At 46.4% G+C, this 18153-nt stretch overlaps 1 protein-coding gene and 1 long non-coding RNA gene across 22 annotated transcripts in view; both read left to right on the top strand.

Annotated features, from left to right (window-relative positions):
• The first annotated feature begins 6456 nt into the window (after positions 1–6456).
• The window catches only part of LOC149329352 (uncharacterized), a 245431-nt gene continuing 233734 nt past the window's right edge, over positions 6457–18153 (top strand). For 4 of the 12 annotated variants that reach the window (XM_089561857.1, XM_089561856.1, XM_089561854.1 and 1 more), the window contains exons 1-4: positions 6463–6807; positions 7942–8766; positions 8873–9008; positions 9073–9279. In XM_089561857.1, the coding sequence (XP_089417983.1) occupies positions 7966–8766; positions 8873–9008; positions 9073–9279 (1144 nt within the window). In that variant the 5' untranslated portion in view covers positions 6463–6807; positions 7942–7965. Of the gene's footprint in view, positions 6808–7941; positions 8767–8872; positions 9009–9072; positions 9280–18153 lie in introns of all 12 variants that reach the window. The other 8 variants (XM_089561848.1, XM_089561847.1, XM_089561846.1 and 5 more) reach the window with 4 other exon arrangements.
• Positions 9289–15768, top strand: LOC149329359 (uncharacterized). 10 transcript variants are annotated; one of them, XR_016285791.1, is made up of 7 exons: positions 9289–12137; positions 13051–13107; positions 14923–14984; positions 15173–15236; positions 15301–15357; positions 15434–15490; positions 15628–15768. It is a non-coding gene; the product is annotated as an uncharacterized LOC149329359 (long non-coding RNA). The 10 variants fall into 10 exon arrangements; XR_016285790.1 differs by having other exon boundaries at positions 13051–14860; XR_016285786.1 differs by lacking the exon at positions 15173–15236 and adding an exon at positions 15051–15124 and having other exon boundaries at positions 13051–14984.

Below are 18153 nucleotides of genomic sequence, written 5' to 3'. Positions count from 1 at the left end.
TGCCTTGGTACTATCTCAAGTAGGGTGTGATCTTCTCCCGATTCGTTTATAAAATGTTGAATCGCGGTGATATTTCTAAGCACGAGCGTGGCTGTGAAGGAGCCGGCTGCGTTACTAGTGTAATAATGGGGTGGCAGTATCCTGGAAGTGTAGTCCAGCCGCTAGCTTCTTGCAATCACGTCTGGGGTTGTAACAGACGGTGTTTGTGGGATATGGAGCTGCAAGTGGGCCCTATTACGGTGGAAACCGCTGCAGTTTCATTCCCAAATTTCAAATTTTTGGCGTAGGGCCATTCTGTTTTAAATTAAAGCATTGCGCTAAATTGCCCTGGTAGCACAAAACATTGCAGCAACATTGCAGCAATGTTTCACTGCAACGTTGCTACAACGTGGATAATGTCCTCTTGAAATCACATTCAGGTAACGTTAGCATGCAACATCACAACAACGTTGCTGCCACGTATCAACAATGTTGCTGCATTATTGCTGAAACACGTTACGTAATGTTTCAGGAAACATAAAACAACATTCCAGTAACATACAATATACGCACGCATGCTGCATGCACACCTCGAAGATTGTGCTCCTGCCGTTCATAGCTTGACCAGCCAGCAGCTTGTAAGAACGGCAGTGCTTAAACAGACAAACAAATGTGCAGAGTGACTAGTAAGACCTTTTATTGCTCTCCGAAGCTTGACCTCGGAACTAATGGAGATATTTCTGGCCTGTAATCGGCAATGCTGCATCCTGCACGAGTCCCTGCTGAGTGTAGCCCAAGTTCTGCAAAGTAAAAAAAAGTTGCACTTAAAGCTAGAAAATCTGATGGAGAAGAACCTGCAAGAACAAAAATGTTCTACTAGCTTTTGTATGCAATCACTTATACCACAGACATGTTTTTACAGAAACATGCCATGAAGAGTGCGAAACATGGAACTCAGATGTTCTTTGCAGTGCAGTGCTATGACTGCGGAGAAGTCATGGTAAAATGAATTTGTGTCCGCAACCAAAGCACGGTATAGCTGAGAGTCGGCACTGCAGATGGTTCATATGGACACCTTGTTCAGTGTGTTTTTGAACCTTCTGTTGTCCCAGCAGCGTATCTGTAAATAATACTGTGCATAAAAAGAGAAAAACATGAGCAGGGAGGCATATTCTATAGAATTACTAGTTCACAATACCACCACACAGCCGCTGTCATAACTGTTCCACAGGTGCTGTCCAGACTAAGGTCTGCTGTCGGCCAAGTTGAATGTCACAGTATGTGCTGACAGTTGGGCTCATGAAGCACAATACACTCAAAAGGCATCTTGCACTTGCAGCAGCCGCATCTCTCCACATATTTGACAAAGCACTGAGGTGAACAACTTATGCAGAAACAGTTTCTCACCTTTGCCTAATCCTTGCTGGGGCATAGCATAGTCAATCAGCTCCATATGAGTGCACCTTCTCTGTGACTCTCGCAAACTTTTTCTTCGCTTCCACTGAAAAGTTCAAAACCAAGAATGCAGAAGGTTGTGTGATCAGCCATTGCAGCAAATGATATACAAAACCTATTCTACAATTAGAGAGAATTGCGAGCCATGACAAATTTTGAAGAATTCAGTAGAAAGTTAGAAAAGGACAAGTAATTAAATAACTAATTACTGGAATGTAATGGGTCTAAGGGCATTACACTTCATCTTTACTCTAAATTATTTTGATCTTTTTATTGCCATTTGTGCATATTCTTTGCCTGCATATGGAAAAGCAGACTAGTTGATAAAACTTAATTTGAGCCTTGAATTTAAGTCTCTAGGACCTAATCGTGTGCAAAGTAAAATTCAGCACAACAGTGGCTTTCAAGAAATGCAAACCGAGGCTTTCAGCTACTAGTGATGCTCTGAAAGTGACATGGCTAGATCAAAATGACCTCCGATACTGTTGACGCAAGGTTGTCGTGATCCACATGTGACAGATATGTGTGGTCTCACTCAAGTATTTGAATATCTGTACTGAGTTTCTGCTGTTGTGCCAAGTGTCAGGGCCCATCACATGGTGCAGTAATAAATCGCCTTGTCGCCTTTTTGTTATTCCAGATGAAGTGCAGGCGGCATTTCATGTGAGAACACTCAGGAACACGCCGCAAAGGAGAGTAGAGGCATTAGATTATATATGCCACGCTGTGTTGTACGGAGCTGCTTGAATAAAATGAAATGGCTTGCCTGCGTGTTGTGGAGCAGAAATATTTTATCGAGTACTTACTGTTTTCAGTGATCCGTTGGAAATACGTTGCATGAAGTCAAGGTCACCACGTTACTTACTTCAATCGCATGTGTGATTAGCCCTGCGCTGCGCAACGTACCATATTAGAGCTAAAAGTGTGTTAGGTACCAGGCTCCTTTCGTCACCCTAAAATCACAACTGCAGCAGGCTACAAGGCGAATCAACTTGCAGACTGCTCATGAGGTGAAGTTGAATTTCTCTTTCGATGCTTCAGTGCAATCAGTGACTAGTACCAAGAGTTATTTATCGCATAAACGATGTCAACTTACGCGGTGAATAGGGCGATGCATGCAATCAGTTGAGCAATTTGGAACCGGAAGTAGCTAGCAGACGATTTTCCCATGGCTCTTTGCGTTGACGGCGGAAACGCACCTCACCTATAAAGACCAAAAAGAAAGAAACGAAGATGGGAAGCAAAACACATTATTAGCAGGTTGTTTGCGAGCTCGAGACTTGAGCCCGTCGCGCGACAAGAAGACCACAACGGCACTTCAGAGCACTTTTTGTCGCACTAGAACAATTTATTAGTAATTGCTTCCGCTTCCAGCTCTCTCCAGCTACACTGATATTTTAAGCTTTACACCTCGAACTTCTCAGTAGCGAATAAGAGCCGTCAAAAAATAGGGTAGTACTCTTAATTTGGATCTGTTCATTGGTTAAAGCCATATCAGTCCAGTACATCACATGTCAGCGGCGAAAATGAACTGCATGTGCATGTGGAATGGACACCGCCAGAATGCTTCAACCACAGTCTAAAAAAAAATGCTACGGGGTTCTAAGCATCTTTCACCTCAGGCCTTTCCAAGGCATCTGTCTGACGTTTCTGCTGTGTTGTCGGCTACGGTGCTGACCACGCTTGTGCGCAGCAGGCACACTCGCGTCGCGGTCGGCGCTCTTGAAGATTTCGGGCACACCACATTCAACGTTCCAAGACATTCACCCTTGTAGCATAGTGCCCTTCCGGATACGAGACGGCACTGAGGCAAGGATAATCTTTTTCTTTATCTCAAGGTCGGCGTTTCCAAAGTAACAGTGCCGAGGGAGCCATCTGACTCACGCATGGAGCCATCTGAGCCATGCGTAAAACGCATAAGGGGACTTACTGTGTTTTTCGCCGATATTATGATGAGGCGCTTTCTTGCGTGCATCCGCCGTAGTGTTGCATCCTACAAAAATGATCTCGAGTCCCTCAGCCCACTTGGACCAGTCGTGACCGGTACAGCTGAGGTCAGTTGCTCGCAGACCGCCACGTTCGCGCTTTGTTGTTTCCGCTCGATGTCGGCGAGGATTGGCGCGATGCACTAATCGCTTGTTTCCACTTACACAAGCGACGCCGTCGCGCGAAGCGAAATACCCGTGTCGCTTGTCGTGTCGCTCGGATCTGCACTCACAGAAAATTTTGCTCGTCACCCGGAAGTTGCCAATGCGATTAGCCAATAGCTAATCTGGCAGCGTGCACTTGCTTGGATGCACTTGCATGCACTTGCTTGGTTGTCATTACTGCAGCCTTTGCTACTTTTCAAGAGCACTATGCATATTTTTAAGAGGCACCACATCATTTACAAATTTTGATAATTGGCACTTTGTGATCATACAGGTGGTTTACAACATGGACTTTAAGAGAGATTTTGAAACTCACATGATAATTCCAGTACATCAAACCTTCAGTTCTGTGCAATTCAGGGATACACTGCATGTGCTGGCTGAAATGTCACACAGAGCAAAGTGTGCAGTTGGTGCAAAACTGCTAACAAAAAATGCACCTTTGTGTACACTTTCTGCAGGCTTTGTGTTTTTATAGTTGTGTATGCTGGCTGACGGTCAGCTTAACAGAGGATATGTTTTATGCTTTTTATATGACAGTGTTACAAATGTGTCTGTGATGCAAATTATGCAGTGTTGACAATATATATTAAAACTGAGCAGTTCGAACTGTCATTGCAAAAATTGCAGCTAACAGTTATGCATTTACATTTGTTAGTGCTTGGCTAGGCATGACACTCGTGGAAATCTTCATTAGCGGCATGCTTATGCAGTGTTGACAATAAAAACTGAGCAGTTATATTGCAACAGTTCCAACTGGTTTGGTTTATGGGGTTTAACGTCCCAAAGCGACTAAGGCTATGAGAGACGCCGTAGTGGAGGGCTCCGGAAATTTCGACCACCTGGGGTTCTTTAACGTGCACTGACATCGCACAGTACACGGGCCTCGAATTTCTCCACCAAAGAAATTCAGCCGCCGCGGCCGGGATCGAACCCGCGTCTTTCGGGCCAGCAGCCGAGCACCATAGCCACTGAGCCACCGCGGCGGCCTAACAGTTCCCACTGTCGTTGCAAAAATTGCAGCTAACAGTTTAAGCACATTCATTTACATTTGTTAGTGCTTGGCTAGGCATGACACTCGCGCAAATCTTCATTAGCAGCATGCGAATTTGTCGGCTTGCTATTCATGCCAGTTTATGCAAATCCGCGTGAACCTGTGCACGAAATAAAATACTGCGCTTGTGATTCAGTGCCCTGATGTTATTTTTTTTATAAGCGAACCATGCGACCGACTTTTACGGCTTTAAAAGTACAGAACGCACTATCACGCATATCGCAGAATACAAAGGCACTCATTGCAGCTGCGTGTGTTGTTCTCGCTTCGGCGAGCGCGGCTTCGGCCGCTTATCTGTATTGTGAGCAGCGTCCGCTCCGGCGGACGCAGTTGTTGCTGCGACGCGCGTCTTTCCTGCCCGTGCAATTTCCTTTTCATCCTTCTCTCAGTCACAACAACAACAGCGTCTGTCGTCATGACCCACACAACATGATATACGATGAATGAGCCGGTAGGCCGGGAAACGGGACACAAACTGCTCCGTTTAAAGAAAGAACAGCGCGAAGAAACACGTATGTACACACGAAAAAACGACACGCACACGAGCGCTCGTGTGTGTGTCATTTCTTCGTATGTCCGTGTTTCTTCGCGTTGTTCTTTCTTTAAAAGCATTACCGACTAGCCCGGAACCTTGCTCTTCTAAACTGCTCCGGCGGGATAGAAACGTTGACGCCTTGCTCCATTCCGTGTTTTCTCCCAGCTGTAAAAACGTCGACTGGAAGCGTAAAAACCACTGCAACAGAAGAATCCTACCAATAATAAAGAGATGCACACTCTGCGACCGAACAAACATCAGTTTCGCCAGAAAGAGCCACAGAACCAATTTTTAGTTAGCGCGAAGGAGTTGCGTTAGAATCGGGGGTTAATTCAGCACAAATCCTTGACTCCTGCCGTTGTTATCTGCTGTCGTAACGCTTTCTGCATCTGTGAAAAAACAAAACGTGCTAGAATCCCCTCAGAATTAAGGCATATTGCGGCCCGCTAACCAAAAAGCTTGCAGTAACATGAAAAAATAAACAAAATAGTACTCGTCTCGAGCAAATATGTGTCTGAGTTGGCGACCATCATGCATACACCGAAGTCATTACAAAGCAAACATTTGTATCGCAGGAAAATTTCTCAGAATGATAAAATAAACAACATGCATACATCTGCGGCTGTCTGCGAACTGGCACGGGTCATGCGTCCACTCGAAATTTCGTGCTGGTAAGCATCTTTGTTTCTGAGAATGCGCATTGTAAAACCTGCTCAAGGCAATAATTTCAACGAAAGCGCTTGTGTAATCGGTCGTTTGTTTAGACAACAAAATAATCCGATAATTTTGTGGCAAGAATTAATTGCACAGCAGAGAGCTATTTAATTGCTTGTGCTGCTCAAAGCAGAGAAGCGAGGTTGTGAGAACGCATTTGTGCTCATTCGAGCAAAATTCCGCGCTGTTAATACGAACAAAAAGAAATTGGTCAAAATTCATGTCATTCATGTTTATGTCATTCGGAGTATCAGGAGAGACCGCCAACAGTTTGAAGTAACCCTATAAAACGTATATACGATAAAATGCGAGATCCAGCCTTCCCAACGGCCCTGTTACGTGCACTGGATAATGAACGAATTTCCAACATGGCGCCTCGTCTTCTCCCTGCCTGCCGGACTACCGCCAACGGAAATCGCTTCTATTTTGGGCCACTTCCACCAATACCAACGAACGGTGCCCTCCGCCCTCTGTTGATTAATAAGATGCCTCGTACATGATATTGCCGTAACTTCTGGGATTCAGTCATCCACAGATGGCTAATTTAGCGCGTCACTTTATCTCGCTTTCTTTTTTTTTTTTTGTCATGCCGCGTCCGCCATGTTTGAAAATTCGACCAACGGCTGCCTCGTCGGCCATTTTCCCTTGCTTCTCGCTCATCCGTTCTTCCGTTCTTCCTCCCTCCGCATCTCAGCGCCCAGCGCCTGCGGCGACGTTGTGCGCTGCCATTGGTTGACAAAGCGCGGGAAACGAACGGCGGCTTTCTATTGGCGCTTGGCCGCACAGTGGGAGACCCCGTGGCATCGTTTTCGTCAGTGCGGGACGACGTTCGTTGCGGCTGTCAGTGAGAGACGAGGACGCGAGTAGGACGGCCGTGCCTGCGGTGACCCGCTGCAACGTGAATGCCTAGTCCTGTATAGGTATGTATACTACTGTGTGACAGTACTTACATTGGAGAGGGCCGTTAACTTAGGACTGGTGTAATACGTTAATACGAGGGAGATTTAGGAATTCTGACAAATATTGGCTTGTGGCTGACCTCTGAATGTTCAGTGCTAGTCCGATATTTTTCTTTGTTAACGACGAGATTTCGAGTTGTCACTTGTTGGCATGTGGCTGATTTCTTAATGTTCAAGCAGTGCTCGTTTGGTTTTTTTCTTTGTTAATGACTTCAGTAGCTACATAGCTGTGTAGGAGAGGTCTCAGGTTGCGTTGTGGTACTCTGTTGAGTGATTGTATACGCACGACGTAGTGTTCGTACACGTACGACGTGGGTCGCTTGCTCTCGCCGCGCGTAGTCGCGTGGTGCGGTTTTTCTCCCTATCCATGCTCGACGGCCTGATTTTCCGAGTCGGGATGAATACTGTTCGCGACTAAACACAGCTTTGTGAACGAGCACTTTTTTGTGATGTGATACGCTTGAGCCATCTGACGAAAAAAACCAATATCAACTTCGTTTCTCCGTGGCCTCCGTGATCGGCTCCGGCGGCGCGCCGCTGCTCTTTGCTCTATCGCGGGGGCTGCGTTCCCACCGCTCCGTCCCAGCCTGTCATATGACACTCCACACACTGCAATTACGTAACGTCCACTCGCTCGCATTTGTTTTTTTTTACTTTTCTTTTTCCTAACTGCGGGCCCGAGAGGAAAGGCGGAGGGAGTGGTGAAAAGTCGTCCGCTTCTACGCAGCGCGTTTGAACTTGTTTACGTCTGTCCTGTTTACAAAATTGTCAGTCCAATGTTTCCAATGCTGCTACAGCCTTGCTGCGTCCGGAGCAAAATGTGTGTGCGTGCGCGCGCGCCTGTACAGACGCGTGTTCCGGAATACAGAGCCGCTCATAATCTTTCTTGGCCGCCTAGACGCAGGCGCCTCGGGCGCGACCGCGAGCGCCCGCGCGCTGCTTTGTTTTAGGAGTTTCAATGATGGGCGAAATACGAAACAGAAAGAAAGCAAGCAAGCGCGCACTTATGCAGCCATTTTTTCTTCAACATGTTGGATTCTGTTTACTTCCAATGCGTTCGCGAATTTGCAGTGACTTTTTTTTTTTTTTTTGCAGCCGCGGCGACGACTACGAGCCGAGATGGGGTCTCAACAGTTCTGCCTCAAGTGGAAGCACCACCAGTCGAACATGCTGGCCGTGTTCGAGCAGCTGCTGTCAAACGAAGCGTTGGTGGATGTGACCCTAGCGTGCGAGGGTTTATCTCTGAAAGCTCACAAGATTGTCCTGTCCGCTTGCAGCCCTTTCTTTCAAACGCTGTTCGTCGAGAACCCCAGCAAGCACCCCATTGTGATAATGAAGGACATGCGCTACATGGACGTGAAAGCTATTGTCGAGTTCATGTACCGCGGCGAGGTCAACGTATCGCAAGACCAGCTGAGCGCGTTACTCAACACCGCGGAAACGTTGAAGGTGAAAGGTCTTTCCGAATTCACCGGTGAGAACAAGCAAGGCGCGCTCGTGAGTGTAGACGGTGCGGACGCTAAACCTGTGGGCACTCCTCGTGCCGAATCTCCGCCGCTAAGTAGTAAACGTAAGAGAGGCCGACCGCGGCGGCGGTCATCCAGCGACTCCGAAGATGCGCCGCCGGCAACGCGCATCAAGGAGAGTCCCGAAATTATTGAGGACGGTAGTTTGTCTAGCGACGGCGTGCCCGCCCCTCCGGCCGAGTCTCCTTCGAGTCGGACTTCTTCCACTGTGGCGGTGTCTTCTGCGGCCGTGCCTTCAGGCGCACTTCTCGGTTCCAGCGCCAAGGCCACAAACTCTCTGACCACCTCGCAGCATACTCAGGACTCGGTTGGTGACGACGTGGGGGAGGGCGACGATGCAGACTTTGAGGTGGAGCCTTCGAACCTTATGGAAGAGTCTATGACGACGGAGAACGTAGGTGCTCCCTTGCTGTTGTGCTCCTTTTAAGAGTCTGTGCGGTGAACTCCGTAAAGTTCCGTGTTTTTATTTCCAGTGCTTATGGTTGCTTGCCCTTTCGTAGGAGGAACCTGTGTTCGCGGACGTCGCCTCATCATCGCAAGCACTGGGGAACGAGTCACACACAGTGTCCACATCAGCAGACAACTCGGCACTTGTTCCTGTTCAAGCCTCATTGCCTTCAGACATCTCGAGTCAAGGTAAGTTGTAATACGTGTGTGTTCAGCCATGAAGCCTAAGCCACCTTTGCTGTTCTGTTTTCAGTGGATATCAAGCCGTCGCCTTCTAGCTTAATGCCCTATGACGAGCAGGCGATATCGCCTGTTGTTGCCGCCCCTCCTGCCGCTGCGTCGTCCGGGGACGCCGCATCTGGCGCCATGGTGATGTACACGGACACTTCTGGTGTTCCTGCCATCGCCGGCCCGTCCAACTATCATCCGGACAAACAGCAGCAGTCAACGCCGTCTCATGGTACGTTACCCCAACCTCTCTTCTAGCCCCCGTCGTGCTCGGGGTTCAGCTTCGGCTGCAACGCCGGGTTAGTGCCGGTGCTACGGTTGTATCGGGCTCTATTCCAACGCTGGTCTCTGGTTCTGCCATTCAGGCTTGTTACATGGAGATTTGGTCTCCACCTGAGGCACCGTTCAATGTGTTAATGGTTATAGCTTGTCAGGGTTATGCAAGAGCTGTGCTGTATTCTCTGTATCGCCCTGCTTTGTACAATCGACTAAGTAAAGTCATCTTCCCTCGCTGCCTCGACCCCGGAGGCTTCTCAGAAGACGCCCAGTCATTTGTCCCGTTTCTTGTGTCATTTTTATCTTCGGCGCTTTCGCGGTGCGAGTTTCCAAGTGGATTGGGGATTTTTTGGACCTTCGGAAGATCTTCAGACCACCTCGTCCTGCCTGGCCACTGCGCGGATGACATCCAGCCTGCAGTCATCACGCGCTTTTTTTCGCGTCTCGTGCCATTGCGGTTTTTCGTTCCGACTTGCTGCAAGCTTCTACCGGCAATGGAGTCTCGGCTCTGGATGGTAAGTCACTTCTTAGCCCCGTCCCGCTCTTTCCCCTCCCTTTGACGTAACTTGTCAGGGCCTTAGGGGTTTCGCTTTGCGTTGTCACTGTAGCGATGCTTTGTATCTGTACCGGAAATTGCTGGTTTGGTTCTGGTGTCGGGTTCTTCTTTCTCGACATTGACACGGGGCGACAAGTGTTCAAAAAAAGAAAACGGTTTGCGAGGATGGGCGATTGGAAGTATGCAAGTGTGGGGTTGCGTGAGAATGTGTGACTGTTGAAGTATGAAAGTGTGGGTGTGTAAGGAGAGATGCGAGAATGGGTGAGTGCAGGTTGTGCTGTTACACCGAATATTGTACACAATTTGCTCGTCGCGATACGTATTGCTACACTGGGCAGCGGGTACGGAACCAAATTAAATGGCAGCTTCGCTAGTCATTGAGAGTTCCAACTTTGTTGCAGTGATTTGATTAAGCTGTCCGTGAGGCTTGTACGTGCTCGAAGGGGTTGGTCTGGGTGGGTTCGCTGTGCGTGCGTTCTTCGCAGGTGCCCCCTCTCCCTGGACTCCAGCCCGACAAAGGTGAACCTGGTAAAGATCGGATCTACCTTCGCGAAATAAAAGTATCGAATAAAGATCTATTTCAATAGACTTGTTTAGCTGTTGTGCTTTGCTTTTTTAGGACTGCCAGTGGGTAAAGTCCCGATTGGCGTGGAATTTGTAGTAATTTGTAGTGTGGGCGTGGTGGCAGCGAGTATGGACCTGCGGCTTGTACGGAAAAGGTAGGCTGGCAGCAACTGCTACGGTGGTAATGGCTGTGGAGGTGTAGGCATTCTGGTGCGCTTTTTCGTTCGACTCTGGCTCGTGGTGGCTCGTGGAAACTACAGATGAGTGAGCAATGGGGTGGTGGAAGCTACGCCAGCGGTTAGACGTCGGCGGTGAGCGAATGGTTGCGCATCCATCCTAGGCGAGGAGTGCTATCGCTGGCTAGCATGGGGGACGCCGGTGATATGCGGGAATGCAGGAGCTTCGGTGCGTACTACATAGGTGTTTGGTTCTTGTGGGTATAAATCCCTGTAACGGAAAATTCGTGAAAGTTGCCCGACTGAATCGGTGCATGGGCTCGAAAAAACGTTGCGGTCTCCGTGGGCAGCACAGCCGCGATATTTCGCTGGTATCGCGTCCAAGTGCTAAAACCTCGTTGGTCTTAACGGGACGGCGTTTCTGTTTCCCATACTAGTTGCGGTGCACGTAACGTGGCTCATGTTTCCTAAATGCTCTGCAGCTAGGCGACGATGAATGGGCGTCACTACCGAGCCTCTTGCCGGCTCTGGCCGGGAATCTTGCTTCACCACCGATTCGTCGCTACGCTGTGCCCCACGTTCACTGCAAACTAGATGCGCACGAAGCTTTCGCTTTGTCTGAACTTGCCTCAACCACACACCGCAGATTTTTAGATTGCTTCTGTGTTTGCAGCACGGTGTAAGAAGTTTGCAGTGCTGCTAGGCTTAGCGAGTATTGGTCGTTTGACGTCAGAAAGCGCGCGAGGTTCAAACAGGTGTGCGCCCACGTTCAGGCAACACGGCGGCGCCAGTGACAATGACATGCAATGTCAAAGCTGTAAACACATTTTATTTGGCATTTTTCTGCCCAAAATAGCTGGCGGATATCCGCGGACGGACGTCCGACGGGTATCCGTGAATATGCCTGTAGGGATCTGAACTTACATCACATACATATTTTGTTTTTCCTCACGTAAAAAAATTAAAAAATTCTGTTTTGCAAACGACAAATTCAACCGATCAAATTTTTATACCGGCAATTAGTTGCATATTCGGATTAATCAGTTAACATCACTCGAATATGATGTTGATATGAAAGAACCTGAATTAAACTAATTGCGTGACTTTCTGAGATCAATGCCCTTTTCTCTTCCAGCAATCCGCCGAGGTAACCGAGGCATGCTGCCTTCCATGAAAAAACTAAACTCCTACCAGAAGTCGCGGCAGAACGACAGGCCTTAAAGTCGATCCAATCCAATCCGTCAGCCACCAGTTCCGTCGCGGGCGGCGCGGTGCCCAACAGCGCGATCTTTGCGGAGTTTTTCGTGGCATCGTGCTTCTTTCGACCTTTATTTTTGCTACAGTATGCGGTTTGTTTGTTCTGCGGTTGCTTGGCTGTGCTATAAATGTGACCAGTCACCTATGCGCTCGTCAAGACCTTCTTCTGCACCCGAAGCTGTCGTGAAATAGCCCCGACGTCGTACTGCACCCGACTCTTTGTGTCCTCGGGTGAAAGAAGCGGCGTGTTATAATTTGCAAGTAAGTAACTGTGCTTGAAGATTACTTTGATGATGTTGCCGTGGGATGAGCAAAGTGCTGTGGAAGTTACTAGTACGGTGCGATAGCTGCCGCAAACGTGTTTGCCCGCGTTCGCGAGCCTGTCGCGAAGCTCCGTAAGCCAGTGCATCGCGTCTCGCTCGTTCTACACTACGAAAAAAATTGAGACGAGGTGTACACATGCATGGTGTGAATCTTAAGGCAGTTGTACGTAAGTTCTTAATGAAAAGGATAATGTCGGGGCTGTGTATGTTTTGCAGTGATTCGCGACTGATTTCTTATTTTCTTACTGTCTTTGCGGTGTGTATGTGGCCCGCGTGCGGAGTGTATTGGTGCCTAAATTATGCCATGCCATGGAAAGTGCAGGTAGGTTGAAAATAATGTAAAATTCGTCTACCTTCACAGCTTATCGACTTGTTTCAACATTAGGCTTGTCAAATGGATGTTTCCACCCATCTACAGCACAGTAATTTGCGCTGTGCAGTAGCATTGTTTAGAAAACTGAAGTGTTCTGTTAAATTTCCGAACTTCAGTCACGCGTTATTCACCTATTATCGCTGCGTACTAACTGTAATGAGGCCATGCAGTGCGTTGGTGTAGCTTCGTCAAACATGTTCATGCTCATAAGGCTGAGTGCTGAGCAAGGTAGCAGGTCCATATATGGCACACTTAGAGATACATATCCCTGGATTGTAAGCAGACCTCTCTTCCTTGTTCCTGTGGAGCTGTGGATCATCAGATTTGTTGTTAGTGCCGGCTGGGTGCTTCATCAGCGAACCTTGTGAGCGGGCTTGTTTCAAAAAAGGCCATGTTTTGCTGCATCATGACGTCTACGTTATGTTGACAAAGTGCAGTACAGGTTGCTCTCTCATATTTTGTTTCCTTGGCCATGCAGTATGGATGTGACTGACCTATGACCTATATTACCTGAGAGTACAGCAGCAGCTTACAGGTAAGTTTGAACTACGGTGCAAATTTCTTCCTCTCATATGATTGATACTATCTTTTTCTTTGCTCTGTGCAGTGGAGGGCATCTGGCTATAGTGCACTGTACTTGTACAGTGGTGGATAAAAGTTTTCGGGATGCAAGTTCTTGGGAAAAATTTCTGTACTGTGCTCTTAGCCAGAGCAGTTTAATGAGGGGAGATAGATGTTCGAACTTATTCAACAAGTTTCAGCTGACTGCCTAGTGAGGCAGTGCAAAAATAAATATTTTCCTGGAAATCCACATCCCACAAACTTTTCTCTACTGAGCCTTGTGTTAACCACTAAGTCATCAGGTAGCTTGCAGGTGTGTGTTAAGGATTCCTATTCTCACACTTGAATTTTTTAGACATTCAGTATGGATGTGATTGCCTGTGGGAGTAGTTGTAGTGTCTTGCACTGCAAACACATTGTTCATGCACTGGCACAAAGCTGTCTGCAGTGGGGTGTATCTCTTCTTTTATGTTTGCAGTGTTTTTAAGCAAAATATATTGCATTTCAAGAAATATTTTCACCTCCGTTGGTTACTACATAAGAGTTGTGCAAGATTTAAACTTGTTCTCGTCGCTACAGATGCCTACCCTTAAACTATTTGTTGCAGAAACAGTCGTAATGAAATATATGTGCAGTCTGAGGAACACTGCACTCCTTACGCACCTGCCCATCACCTCTGAATACATGAACGGCTTTTATAATTTGACAGAACTCAAGAATGCAGTGGCGAATGCCTTCCATCCAGTGGCATTGATCAGTTATCAGACGTCTTAGTTATTTCCTTAACGTGAAATCCCAGGTGGCTGGCATGTACCTCCGTGAAATGTGATTAACCGCCACATCATGAAAACCAGTCGATGGCATTGGCTGGAGGGCTTTTGTTGAGGGGCATTCGCTGCTGCATTCTTGAATTGCATCCTACTATAGTGCCAAAAGTTCATATTAGATGAAGGGAACATACCAGCCTCTGTTATGTTCCGCTGCTTCTTCACAAGCTTCCTAATGAAATGTTCTTGCTTAATGCGTGCAAAGCTGTTTAACTATTTTCAAATTCTTCCAGCCCTAACACTCCTGACCGGAAATTGACCCATGCCGATTTTCTTCGTGCCTTTACAAGTTTTTTTTTTTTAACTTCATAGCCTGTTTGAAAATTTATCTTCATTATTACTATTTCAGTAATATGCAGGGAAACATAAATGTGGTGTTATCTTTTCTCATGCAACCGGTGGGAAAAAAAATTGCCTTCTCTCGTATTTTGTGTCTTTTTTTCAGACCTTTGCAACCCGAAGGTAACATACCTCTGCAAGCCGTGGTTGGCACGGTGACATTGTAGATTATTAGCTTGATTTTGTTGTGTGTGCTATATGCATTGTAAACTCTTGTGCACCTCTTATCTCATCATAGAGTTGCATTGGTATGTGGCAGCAAGGCTGGAGAAACTGTGGGTCAAAATTACGCAATTCTCTTGATATTGTATTTCATTAATGTTTTTACTTGCAGTATCTAGCACTTAAATATTTGCTTAACCTTTTAGTAAAAGTATTCTATTTGTGTTTTGGTTTGTTTTTCAGAGCATCCCTTTTTGGAATACCAAGTTCAACCATGAGAGTACTGCCTGCATGTAGTAACCTTTCCTATTGCATGAAACTTCTGCCAGTATGACGTGAATAGCCTGTTGTGCTACTGTTCTGCTATAGCAGGTTGCAATACGGAGCAGCAGTCTACATGTAAGCTCGTAGTGTTAAAATTTCCAACTCCCCAAATGCATTTTTCACTTTTTCCTTTGCAGTGTGCCTGTGGATGGCTCGAGCAATTGATTGTTGCAAATGTGCCACATCGTAGTGTCAACAGGTATGTATTAGTTGCAGTGTAAGTGCATGCTGCTCGCTCTCACAGCCTGCCCACTTGTTCCCTCAGTATTGCTGCACGACGTGAGCAGCCCATTCAGAGCAACCATGTAATAGTTTGCACTACAAAGCAGCAGTCTACATGTAAGTTCGAAGTACGTTGAAATTAATTTTTCATCTTTTTCTTTGCAGCGTGTGTGTGGACAGCTCGTGCAATTGATTGTTGCAAATGTGTGCCACATCGTAGTGTCAACAAGTATGTATTAGTTGCAGTGTAAGTGCATGTTGCCCACTCACAACCTGTCCACCTGTTCCCTCAGGGTTGCTGCACAGACGTCACCAGCCCATAGCTTGCGCTACAGAGCATTGGTCTATATGTAAGTTCGAAGTGTGCTGAAATTATCAGCCCCCCCCCCCCCCCCCCCCTTGCACTCTTCATCTTTTCCTTTCCAGCACGTGTGTGGATGGTTCGTGCAATTGATGGTTGTGAATGTGTGACATAGTCAGCAGGTATGTCACAGCTATAGTATTTTTTATTATGATCTTCAGTGGCAGTATCTTGAATTGGAAAAATCATGTACCCTTTCAGTGACAGTATTTTTGCATTTTTGCTTGTTTTCTTGGGAAAAACTTCTTTTTTGCAACAGATTCAACATGAGAATACAACCTGCATACAGTAACCCGTCCTATTGCATGGGACCTCTTCCAGCGTCAAGCATGAAGAATGCCTCTTGAAGGTTGAAAGCATGCATTAATGCCTTTAATAAAATTGTTTGATTTGAAGACAACTTGCTTTGTGTTTGGTTGCTTCCTATAGACATATGCATTTGACGTACGATGAGGCCTGTGCCTGATATAGAACACTTTGTGGGCTTGTATATAAACTCATTTAGTATGAGTTATATTAGTGGCTGCAGTCATCAAGGCCTGCAACATGCCAATGTCCTCTTTAGATCCGCGGTGGATATCTGTATCGGATGTCCGTGGGAGATCATTCCAGTTACAAATGTACCTCCATCGGACGTCCCTCGGAGATCTGTTGGAGGTCGGCGGATCTCCCACGGATATCCGTACATCCGTCAAGGGACGTACAGTGGTTGATTGGGTATACTGAATGCATACCTGCACATCTGGAATTCGTCTTGTACGGATTTCATGTCATGGTGTTGGTATGTGCTTTGATTTGTTTTTGAGCTGGAAATTGTTTTATTTTAATACAAAGCCATTTAAAAAAATTGGCCTATGATGTTGTTAAGCTGTGTGCTCTGTTGATGCTATACACTATTGTACAATGCAGTGTCAGTTTTACCGGATTTACTGACCCACAGTGTTCATTTTTTAGTTTTCCCTGAATGGTTACCTTGCATCACAAAATGCCTGTAAAACGAGTTGCTCAAAATAATGCAACAACGGATGACAAGTTGCACTTTTACTCCTTGTTTCTCGCCACATTCACTCTCCCTGCAACGGTGGCCAAATCATTGGAGCATGCACCTCGCATGTACGATGTGCAGGGTTGGATTCCCTCTGCCACCACCAGTGGTACAATACGCAAGCTTCCCCCCTTGCTTCTGCTGACTGCAATGCCTGGAAATGGGTATTAGACATCCTCTTGTGTTGACGAAAGTTCTTTGTGCCGCAGTGGTCTCTGAGCAAACCTGCCCTTGCGTTATAAAAATTTATCATTGTCAACATCACCTCTCTTATTAGTTCCAATGAGCTCACCTCATCATCATGTTCACAGAGGTGGGCCTCAGTGTCGTCCATGGTGCTGGTCACAGTAAACCTTTTTCAGAGCAGTGCATTGAGAAACTCGGTCACAATAGTTTCTCCCTTTTTTCATAAATCCCTGGTTTCTTGTCCCCAAACTGGAGATGCGGGTAGTACACGAGTAAATACTCCAGTAAACACTCTAACTGCACTTAAGACAGAATAGTGTGCAGTTTCAGATGTGCTTCTACTTGATTAGTTGCACTCTTGGAAACGGTGGAGGTTGAACATCATGTTGGCATAATGACAATATTCGTGGGCAGCTTTAACATCAGCGTTTTCACCAGTCGCCATTTTCTGGAAGTTTTTTCTGTGGACAATACAGCTACCACAAATGGTTCAATAAAAAAATAGTGGCTGTATCAATGTTTTGCGTCATTAAGCATTAATGACACTCGTTATTTCATAAACTTGTGTAGGCAAACTTTACTGTCCTTCCCATGAAGACTGAAATTATCCAAGTTCATTCTTCACTGCAATGGCTCTTGGCTCGGTTGCAGTAAGTCTATAAATTTGTAGGCAGTTGTCAGTTATTTGAGCATAGCTATAGCAGTCATCTGCATGCAGAAATAGTTTGGGATGTTTGCTTTCGAGCTCACTTGTTTTCAGGCTCGCATTACTGAATTTACACAACTTAGAAGAGCTGTTTTACGATAGTGTATTCCAGATTCACTGTGTCGTACATATGACAGTACATGAGCTGTTGCACATGTAATCTGTCTTAGTGGATGTGATCTGGTTTTTACATGCAGGCTTGCGCTCCAGGGACCGGAAACATGAGGTTCCTTCATCGGAGAACCCACCAGATTAGAATCTGCACTTCTTTTCCATATATGCTTTCCTGAAGGTTATCTTCCAAAGAGCTGTTTGTAGGATACGAAAACTTTAGTTTACTGAACTGTGGTGAATGATGGTGGTATTGGCCTTCGATATTCTGCAAAGTTGTTTTCTATGATATGTAACTATACTCGCCGAACTGTCTCCGCTGCGACTTCTGTTCATTGATGCAAGAAACTGTACAGGAGACCAAGAGCTCATCTGGCTTTTAGCCTTGTCCTCCTATTAGACACCAAGGATGAAATAAAGGAAAGATAGTGGCATTTTGTATTGGGTAAGCATAGCTGACTGCCACTTGTTTGCCATTAAGCCCACCTCTGTGGACTTTGGTTAGTGTCCGTCATGATGCAAGTAGTGTTAACGCTAGGGTCAAATGCAGCAACTTCCAACGCGCTCCAAAGCTGCCGTATTTTTTTGGCAGTGGTCACATTTCCTGCAGCCTAAATGTTTTTTTTTGCCTGCGTGCAGAATTGACTGTAGGGACATCTTGTTTCAGGCCTGCTTTCCCCTTAGGCAGATCTGTTAAATAAAATTTTTGATAGATATCCACAGCTTTTGATGATTGT

Source organism: Amblyomma mixtum, chromosome 9 (assembly GCF_055824585.1).
Source record: "Amblyomma mixtum isolate Tamu chromosome 9, ASM5582458v1, whole genome shotgun sequence".
Classification (NCBI taxonomy): Eukaryota; Metazoa; Arthropoda; class Arachnida; order Ixodida; family Ixodidae; genus Amblyomma; species Amblyomma mixtum.
Note: the sequence above shows the minus strand (reverse complement) of the source record. Positions and strands in the feature narration are given on the sequence as shown.